This window comes from Phacochoerus africanus, chromosome 6 (assembly GCF_016906955.1).
Source record: "Phacochoerus africanus isolate WHEZ1 chromosome 6, ROS_Pafr_v1, whole genome shotgun sequence".
NCBI classification, from domain to species: domain Eukaryota; kingdom Metazoa; phylum Chordata; class Mammalia; order Artiodactyla; family Suidae; genus Phacochoerus; species Phacochoerus africanus.
Window position 1 is genome coordinate 77382720 of NC_062549.1, and position 10145 is coordinate 77392864.

The 10145-nt window shown below is 42.6% G+C and overlaps 1 protein-coding gene across 3 annotated transcripts in view; it reads left to right on the forward strand.

Annotated features, from left to right (window-relative positions):
- TCEA1 (transcription elongation factor A1) overlaps window positions 1-8221 on the forward strand; it is a 28421-nt gene extending 20200 nt beyond the window's left edge. For all 3 annotated transcript variants that reach the window (XM_047783920.1, XM_047783921.1, XM_047783922.1), the window contains exons 6-10: window positions 695-751; window positions 2287-2441; window positions 2833-2979; window positions 5015-5086; window positions 6694-8221. In XM_047783920.1, the coding sequence (XP_047639876.1) occupies window positions 695-751; window positions 2287-2441; window positions 2833-2979; window positions 5015-5086; window positions 6694-6702 (440 nt within the window). In that variant the 3' untranslated portion in view covers window positions 6703-8221. The remainder of the gene's footprint in view (window positions 1-694; window positions 752-2286; window positions 2442-2832; window positions 2980-5014; window positions 5087-6693) is intronic.
- Window positions 8222-10145: the final 1924 nt, after the last annotated feature.

The following is a 10145-nucleotide window of genomic DNA, read 5'->3' on the forward strand; positions in this document are numbered from 1 at the left end:
TACCTTTCTTAAAGTGGAAAAGAGGTCTTTATTTATATGTGGGAGCTTTAGTTTAATTTGGAACCATTTATTCTTATTAGTTTGGCTTTATCATATATGGAATGTTTATCATCTTATATGAATTCATCCTTTTTCTTTTCGGTTACACTGAACTGTAGTTCATATGACCTGTGTGTCTCTTTCCTTTGCCCCTTCTATTCTGATTCCTATACTGTCTCTTTATATCTTTTTTCTTTTTTCTTCCTAGTTTCTTTTTACTTCCTTCTATCCCTTTGAATATTTGCATAGGAGTCTTCTGAGTGTGTCCGTAGATGTGATTGGCAGATGAAATGAGTGATTTCTTTGCATTGAAGCCTGAGTCCCAGGAGACAAGACAGTTCTTTGTATAACTCTGTCCTCTGCTGGAACAGCCAGAGTGTATGGCGTTGTGAAGTGCGGGGTTGCCGCTAGATGAATCACTCCCCTGCTGAGGATGAGGCGTCCTCCAGGCAGAGCCCTGTGGACTTTAGGTGAATCCAGAGGAGGAGCCTAGGGGTAGTGAAGAGACCAGGTGCTCACGAAACCCACCTTCAAGGGTCTTGCACAGGGCAGGTGGGGTTGGGGGATTGGAGCACAGTGTGATTGGCTGTCTCGACATTTTCTTATAATGTATGACCATTGCTTGTTCTTGATGCTTCTCTTTGCCTGTGTTTAGAGGATTACATCGCCATTGGAGCTGATGAGGAAGAATTGGGATCTCAAATCGAGGAAGATATCCTTTGCCTGTATATTCATAACTGTTTTAAGTAATCTGCTAGATTAATTACAATTTTTCCTTCCTGTAAGGAATTCAGAGTTATATTCTTCAGTTTCTTTTCTTTTTTTTTCTTTTTTTTTTTTTTGGTCTTTTTGCCTTTTCTAGGGCCGCTCCTGCAGCATATGGAGGTTCCCAGGCTAGGGGTTGAATCAGAGCTGCAGCTGCTGGCCTACACCACAGCCACAGCAACGCCAGATCCAAGCCGCGTCTGCAGTCTATGCCACAGCTCATGGCAATGCCGGATCCTTAACCCACTGAGCGAGGCCAGGGATCGAACCCGCAACCTCATGTTCCTAGTCAGATTCGTTAACCACTGAGCCATGATGGAAACTCAGTCTTCAGTTTCTGTCTCGATTGTTTTGCCAGAAATGGGTAGGACCATCCATGTCATTTTATTCTTCTTGTTTCCCTGTCATTCAAAAGTAAAACACGTAGTATTTGATAGTATTTTTATTTTTCTGCCTTGCAACTTGAGAATGTAGCATCTCAGTTAAAGTTGTGCAGAAGGACATGGAAACAGACCTGCTAGTAAGTGTGAAGTGGAGTTTTATGTTTGGGAAGGGGGTGTCGAGCCCAGCATATGCAGCCCCCTGAGGGAAGCATGTTCCTGCTGGGAGAGGAGTCTAGCATGGGGGAAGGGGAGCAGGAAACATCTCAGTGACAGTGATGGTGGCACTGTCCTGGCTGAGAAATGGCCTTATTAGAAAGGAGCTCCTCTGGGGCTTGCCCTCCTGTAGCCTCTTCTGTTGAGAAAAAGCAGCAGCTAAACTAGCTCCTGGCTGAGCCAGGGAGGAAATGAACCCTCGGGGCCTCTGTGAATGGCCTTAGGCCCTTGAGGGAGCTCTGTAGTCTTTTTGAGTTTTTAGGATCCTTGGTAGAATGTAGATTTGTGGGAGGCAAAGCATATATGAGTTCAAGCTCTTTTTTCACACCTGTGTTACATTTTATTTTATTTTATTTTATTATTATTATTATTTTTTTGTCTTTTTGCTATTTCGTGGGCCGCTCCCGCGGCATATGGAGGTTCCCAGGCTAGGGGTCGAATCGGAGCTGTAGCCACCGGCCTACGCCAGAGCCACAGCAATGCAGGATCCAAGCCGAGTCTGCAACCTACACCACAGCTCACGGCAACGCCGGATCGTTAACCCACTGAGCAAGGGCAGGGACCGAACCCGCAACCTCATGGTTCCCAGTCGGATTTGTTATAACCACTGCGCTACGACGGGAACTCCCTGTGTTACATTTTAAATGAAGCTCTTACTTTGTGTGCTGCTGGCATTAAACATGGAGAAAGCACTGCGCACTCACAGCATAAAAGGATGCTCACTGTTACTTGCCAGTTAGAGATCAAGAGATCAGGCAGAAACGCCTTATTTTTAGCATCAGTTGGAAGCACTGCTTAGAAATTCCAGAAATTCTTATTGTGGCAGAATAGGAAAAAAATGATCTTACCTTTATAATTTAACCTTTTTTCCTTAACGACCTAGTACCTATATATCAAGAAATAAGGAATACAGACATGAAATATAAAAATAGAGTACGAAGTAGGATATCAAATCTTAAGGATGCTAAGAATCCAAATTTAAGAAAAAATGTGCTGTGTGGGAATATTCCTCCTGACTTATTTGCTAGAATGACAGCAGAGGTGAGTGCATCTGCATGTAATGTTTCTGTGATGGGATTCAATGTGTGGTGCCATATAAATATTACATATATAATAAATTGTTATAAGCTGTTCTGACACGTGTGCAGTATACAAAACAAATACTTAGGGTGATTGGCTCTTAGCATCAATACTTTGTCCCTTTCGTGCTGTACCATGATCTTTGGGTGATTGCCTCAAATTATCATCAAAGAACAAAGGAGTTTTTACTTACTGTGGATTCACGTAGAATCAAAGAGTTAATTGCAAACAGACTTTGTAACCTCTAAGCTCTCTTCATGGATAAAAACGATAAAATTGATGAACATGAAAAGCATTCAGCATATATGTGCCAGAGGCGCGTGGCTGAGTGGTACTGCTGTCTCCCTGACAGGAAATGGCTAGTGATGAGCTCAAAGAGATGCGGAAAAACCTAACCAAAGAAGCCATCAGAGAGCATCAGATGGCCAAGACAGGTGGGACCCAGACGGACTTGTTCACGTGCGGCAAATGCAAGAAGAAGAACTGCACTTACACACAGGTCTGTGATGCCCATAGCAATGTATTTTCAGAGTTAGGATGTGCTCCACTCCTGTTTTAAAACAAGCAGTGAAGATAATTACCAGCACTTTGATGTTTGCCAAAGGAGATGTCCAGTTAGTTGAAAATAAGTTGATACAGTTATATGTTCGTAGAAATAGCTGCTTGGAAATCTGTATAAATTAAAGTGATAAAATATTACAGAATTTAATAAAGTGGCCATGTTCTGTCTTGAAGAGCTAGTAAGCAGTTGACTACTGGTAAGTCTGTAGACATGCTGTAGCTCTTTGTATTTGGCTGGATCACGTAATTGAGGGAAAGTTCTTTGCTGTCTCTCTTGGAGCCTGGGTACTTTTAGCTTAAGTGGTTTCCAGGTATTCCTTTTTTGCAGCATTATTGATGACTTTTATCTTTGTTTGTGCACAGATTCCCCCATCATTATTGAAAAATAATTAGCACGTATAGTTGTATGCACTTAAAGTGTACAGTGTGATGATGTGATGCACATAGGCATCCTGGAAGGAGTACCACGATCAAGATACCTCACAGTTACTCTTTTCCTTTTCTTGTTGTGTGGTGAGGATGCTTAAGATCTACTCTAACAATAGTCCCCATGCTGTACATCAGATCCTCGGGACTTACTCTTCTTACAACTGCAGGTGCTAGCCTTTAATCTACATCTTCCATTTCCCATTTCCTCCCACCTCCAGCCCCTGGCAACCACATCTGTTCTGTGCTATGAAGGCAGCTTTTTTTGTTTTAGATGCCGCACATAAGTGATGTCATACAGTATCTGTATTTCTCTCTTAGCGTATTTCATGTAGCATAATGCCCTCTAGGTTAATCCATGTTGTCTCAAATGGCAGGATTTCCTTCTCTTTTATGGCTGAGTAATAGTCCATCGTGTATATATGCCATTTTTTTCTTTATCCATTTGTCTGTTGAAGGACATTTAAGCTTCCATGTCTTGGCTATTGTGAGTTATGCTGCAAAGGACATGTGTACAGATAATCTCTGAGATACTGATTTCATTTCTTTCCGATATGTACCAAGGTGTGGAATTGCTGGATCATATGGTAGTTCTATTTTTAACTTTTTAATTTATTATTATTTTTTTAATGACTGCACCCATGTCATATGGCAGTTCCTGGGCCAGGGATTGAATTTGAGCCTCAGCTGCAACCTATGCTGAAGCTGTGGCAACACTGGATTCTTAAAACCATTGTGCTGGGCTGGGGATTGAAACTGTGCCTTTGCAGTGACCCAGACCACTTCAGTTGGATTCATCGTCACATTGGGAACTCCTATTTTTAATTTTTTGCGGAATCTCCATACTCTTTTCCACAGCGGCTGCACCAGCTTACGTTCTCACAACAGTGCGCAAGGGCTCCCTTTTCTCCACATCCTCACCAGCACCTGCTGCTGCTTGTCTTTTAGCTCCTAGCCATTCTGACAGGTGTGAGGCGCTGTTTCCTGTGGGTTTGATTTGTGCCTCTCCCATGATGAGTGATGCTGAGCTGGACACAGATTTTTGGGTTTCCTTTTACTGTCTTACAATAGATCAGATACCAAGTTCCTAGGCCACAGAGAATAGATGATTAAAGCTCTTACCTTGTTGCTGCCTAACTTTTGGAAGGATCGTGGCAGTTTATATTTATCAGAGTGAAATATTTGTAATTTTTACATCTTTGCTAATTTATAAGAGAAAATTGACATATCTTTTAATCAACAGTTCAGTGCTTTATAAAAAATTTTCCTATTAGCCATTTATCAGAAGTACAATATGTGACTTTAGAGGATTTCCCCACTTAACTGGGATAAATTAAACATGAAAAGACAAAGAGAAGTGACTTAGAAAAATGAGGTTTGGAAATTTGTGTCCATTCAACATTATTTAGCTTTGAACTTGTTTCGAGCTCTTAGACATTTTAATGTGGCACCATTGTAGTTATTATATATCTTCATGTAGAATGTTCTTATTTAGGATGGACTTTGTATAGTTTTATAAAAAGCTGTGTTTTCTTGCCTTTGCTCAGGTGCAGACTCGGAGTGCTGACGAGCCCATGACGACATTTGTTGTCTGCAACGAGTGTGGAAACCGATGGAAGGTACGACGCTTCCTGGGATTCCCGTTTCCCCCATTTGCGTGGGGTGGTTTCTGCAGGGGCCTCGGGCAGCCTGGACCCAGTGCGTGCGTGCGTGCGTGCTCCCACTGCCTGCTGCTGGGGAGAGCTCGGCCGTCGAGTCCTGGGACATACTGTTTGCTGCCCTGCTGGGAATGAGGCATGTTAACTTCCGGCGCCCACCTTCATGGCGTCTTGGTGCAGGCAGGAGGGGCTTAAATCTTAAATGTGCACAGGCCAGTGTTTACTGTGTCCATTCAGCGCACTGCTTGCACTCTTGTTCTTCCAGAAAGCCTCTACCTTGTATGACTTGTCTTCGTAGATTTTTAAAAACTGTTGACCTAGTTGAAAAACAAGAAGAAACTACTTGACCTTGTTGAGATCCAGCCTGAAGGTTTCAGTGTTTATTTTAGGAACTCTGACGAGCACTGCTGTGGTCTGGTAGGCTTTTCAGCAAGCCTCCGTGCGTGCTGCCCGTGTTCTCTTGAATTAGACCCACACGGGCAAGTTATGTTAGTTAAGCGATTTTTGTGAGCCACAGAAACAATTGAATGCTGGGAGAAGAATTACACGTGACCCGAGGTAGAGGCGGGGGTGTGAGGATGAGGACTTGGGGAGGCTCACAGGCTGGGGGTTGAATCTTGGGAGCCTTTGCCCCTTGTTACCGAGCCATAATTTCCTCACGAAGTGAATGTGAGTGAGACCTCTGTTAGATGCGGTGGTGAGTAGTAGAAATGGTATATTTAAAGTGCCTGGTAATTGTTGGTACTGCAGAAAGGCTGGCTCTTTTTAATTGTTGTGAAATTCGTACAAGATTTTTTTCATCTTACATTAGACTTTTAATCTAATGCTTATTTTGAATTATTCACTTAGGTTAAAGCATTTTCTGAATATCGGAAGTGAATTAAAAGCCCAACAAGGGAGGACATCCTTCACCAGTGTAGTGTGAGACTTTGGCTCTAGGCAGTCACCGTTGAGGAGTTGAGGCCACTTACCATTTGTGACCCACAGAGATGTAGGTCTCAGCTGGGGGACTAACGGCATTGAGAGTGTCTTCATGGCTTGAAACCGTGTCTCCTGTCCTAAGCTGGCAGGTTAATTTTTAGTTGGTCTAAAAGAGGGATGTTGTTGTTTTTTTTTCCCAGTCCTGTAGAGCAGATCTGGCTTTTCCGGAGCGCTCGTAGATTTGTGTTACTCGGTGATCATGATGGTAATGATGGCCGTTGGGTATTTGCAGTTTGTGTTGAATACAGGCAGTTTGCTGTGTTCTGATGTAGTTACTATTGGACTTAAGAAAGTTCAATTTAATGTAGGACGCTGATGCTTACAGTGGCTTACTCTAGAAGTTCAAACTTGGAATTGATTTTTTTAACCTAACTTAATAAAGAGTATTTTACACAGTTCTGTTATTTATGTATTCCTGGTAATTCTAAGTTGGAAGAGCCAAACCCTTAACGTAGGTAAACATTCAGGTCTAGAAAACGTAGCGTCTTTTTCAGCAGTATGAAGTACACGCTTCTTTCAGTGGGGGAGAGGGTGCACGCCTTGTCTGTATTTAAAAGTCTCACACAATATTTCTTCTTTTTTGACAGTTCTGTTGAGTTGGAAGAATTGGCAAAATGTCTGGACCATTAAGAAAATGGATTTTGTAATTAGCTTTAAGATTAGGCCAACCAACTAGTTTTCCTGCAAATCAGATTTTTAAAGTAACATGAGTCCCTTGGGTGAGTCTTTGTTTCTGACATAGCATCCCTTCCTTAAATACCTTCTGTAGCTTCAGACCAATAGGGAGGCCACATATGATTGTATGGCATCTGTCTCAAAACAGGTTGTTTTGTTTTTTGTTTTTTTCATTTTTGTAAGTAAGTTGATATTAAACTTTTGGCAGTTTATTTTTACCTTTTTTTTCTTCTTAAATGAAAATGTACCTTAACTTTTTTACAGTCTGAAACATACACAGTAGAAATGCTATTCTTCTCATTTAATGCACAAATGGAAATTACATTTTTTCCTATATTGGCATGTACTTGCAAATATTAAGAGGAGAAGAGGTAATGTAATTATAAGTTTATCAAACATGGTGTGTATTCAAATAATACTTGACCAGCTTATCTAAATTGTATATAATATTTGAACTAGCATATGAAATTGATTTTAATTATTATGTTCACAAGTCTGGGATAATTAGTTATTATTTTGCATTTGTAACTAACTGTGATCCTCATTTCTTGTAATTTCTTGTACATGTTTATTACTTGTTCTTAATAGATTTTACTTTTGGAAACATGACTTGACTTTGTGGAAATCAGTTTGGCTTGCCGTTTATTTCCCTGATTGACTTTGCAGTGTATTTTAGTTTGAGGCGGAACTCTGTCGTAGTTTAGTAGGCTTTTCATAAAACCCGGCACAGGCAAAGGATGAGAGCGATTGACCATTTTTTCCCCGTGTGGGAGGACAATCCTGGGAAGCAGGCGCTAGCGTTTTAGGATAGCGTAGTCACCACGAACAGTTACGACTTAACTTCGACTTGGAGTCTGCTGACCAAGGACTTCAGGGTTTCTGTAAATGACCATAGCTGGGTCTTTCCTCACAGAGATCAATAGAGACATTTCTGTCCTGACTAATTTGCTGACTCTCCTTCTGTTACACAAGAGTGAGGTTGTGGAACAAACTAATGTGTGGGCTCCGACGTAGCTCGTTTGCAATTGTGTGTGCCATCTGCTGTGTTAGAACTAGGAAAGGATGGTTTCCACAGAGGCTCCTTAGAGCACACTTGTTCTAGCACATCTTAGACCACTGTTACAAAGTCCACACTTCATCGGCTCCATCTCTGTGCTCAGCACCTGGAGAAGGACCTCGGTACATGCTGTACACTCCCCTTTGCTTTGATATAATACAGAAAATAGCATCCCAAAGTCCATGTTAAGATCCCATCTATAAGAATTGGCCCGGTAGTACCGTCCCACCTCTGCTTTGTCAAGTCACAGATTAACCTTTTATCATTTGAAAAATAACATGCAGTTTTGAAGAAAATGAGTTTAAGGAGAATAAAATAGTCCCACCTTTAAATTAAGTGATCCATTTAAAAATTTGTAATTCAATAAAGTTTCTTGTTATTAACGTGTCACATTTTGTCATTTTATTTAGACACTGGCATTTGCTTTATCTTTTGTTTAAAAAGTTCTCCTTTCCCAACTAGGAAGGTCTTGTCTTTTCTTTTCTTTTCTTTTCTTTTCTTTTCTTTTCTTTTCTTCCTTCCTTCCTTTCTTTTTTTTGGTCTTTTTGTCTTTTTAGGGCCGTACCCGCAGCATACGGAGGTTCCCAGGCTAGGGGTCCAATCAGAGCTATGGCTGCCGGCCTACACCACAGCCACAGCAATGCAGGATCCGAGCTGCATCTGCAACCTACACTACAGCTCACAGCAACACCAGATCCTTAACCCACTGAGCGAGGCCAGGGATCGAACCCGAATTTTCATGGATGCTAGTCAGGTTCACTAACCACTGAGCCACGATGGGAACTCTGGAAGGTGTTTTTAAATGCAGTTGTGGTGAAGTGAGTGGCAGCTGGTGCCGAGCATGGTGCGGAGCCTGCCTGCTTCTTCCGTCCTGGCCCTGGTGAGGGTGCAGGTGCTTGTGGGCAGAGCACGTGACTGCCTCCCAAGTGTGAGACCAAGTGTGAGTCTCAGGTTGGAAAACACCAGCCAGCTGCAAGGAACCTGGAAACTGTTCTCAGGGGCGCTATTCGATAAGTTGTTGGGAAGACAAAGGAAGTACATACCGAGACCTGAGGGATGTGGGGCAGTTACTGAAGGACTGTCTTAGGAAGGCAGAAAATGAGCGAGGAGTGGGGCTGAGCGTTGGCGTTAGGGCTTAGGAGGGCTTAGGAGCTGTGGCATGAGTTCTGAGATGCTGACATACACACAGGCGTCACAACCTGTCCGCCTATAGATGAATCGCGTTTACAGCGTTACCAACACAGCAAGAGAAGTACAGGCTAGACTCTGACAGTGCTTGCCTACAGCACTCAAAGTGTAATTTGGGGATTTGCATTGAATTATCAAAGTAAAAACTACAGTTAAAATGTTGTGATTTAAGGGGTATTAATCACCAGTTACTCTCTCCTGCAGTTGTGCACCCACCTCCCCATCTAGCTATGGAAAACCGGCCATTGAAGAATCAGTTATCCCACTGGGAAATGCAGTTGAATGTTTACTGACATAAAATCATATATTTCTCTAAGTTGCAAGAATAAGCAGAATACCAGCATTGATGTTGTCACTTCACAGTAAATAGAACAGTCACTGCAGGACAAGTTTCTGGGTAGTAATGGAAGAATTTGGCTGCGGGAAGCTTAGGTCAAGTAGAATCAGCCCAGAGTAACACAGGAGTTGGGGGAAAGTCACGTGATCGGCTGTAGCCCAGGGAAGGGGAGTGGAACGTCCCTGCTGTACTGGGCTCCTGGAGGGCACTCATGCGAGAGGCGCTCATGAAATTGTTTGCCTGGTTATAGGTTTTCTTGCTTGCATTTCTTGTTAACTGCGGGAGCTGAGCCATAAAGATTGTTCCACAGGCCTAGGGCGGTGACTGGTGGCCGGCAGCGCTTCAGCCTCCAGCCCCAGAGGCAGAAGTACTGAGCTCCGTTCCCAGGAGGTCTTCTGATACCTCAGGTCTGCAAAGTGATGCAGCGGCTTTACTCATAATTAAAAAGTCTTTCAAATCGGCCTGTGTGCTCTTGCACTTGTTTATCCACCTGGTGGGCGGAAAATGAAAGCACCACCCGCTGCCTCCGATGACCTGCTCTGGTTCCTTTGGTTGCTGTAAAAAGACAGCTATGATTATTTTCTCCTTAATGGCCCTGGCTGCAAAGAGAAACATTTCTCGTGGGATGTTCTATACCATCCATTTAAATTAGCCGAAGTATTTCCATGATTGGAAGACTGAGCTGCTTTGACATGAAGGGGCTTTTTTACACTTTTATGTGGTTTATAAAGTATATCCAGGCCATCTTTGTAGTAGTGCCATTAGAAAGTATGGCTGAGAGA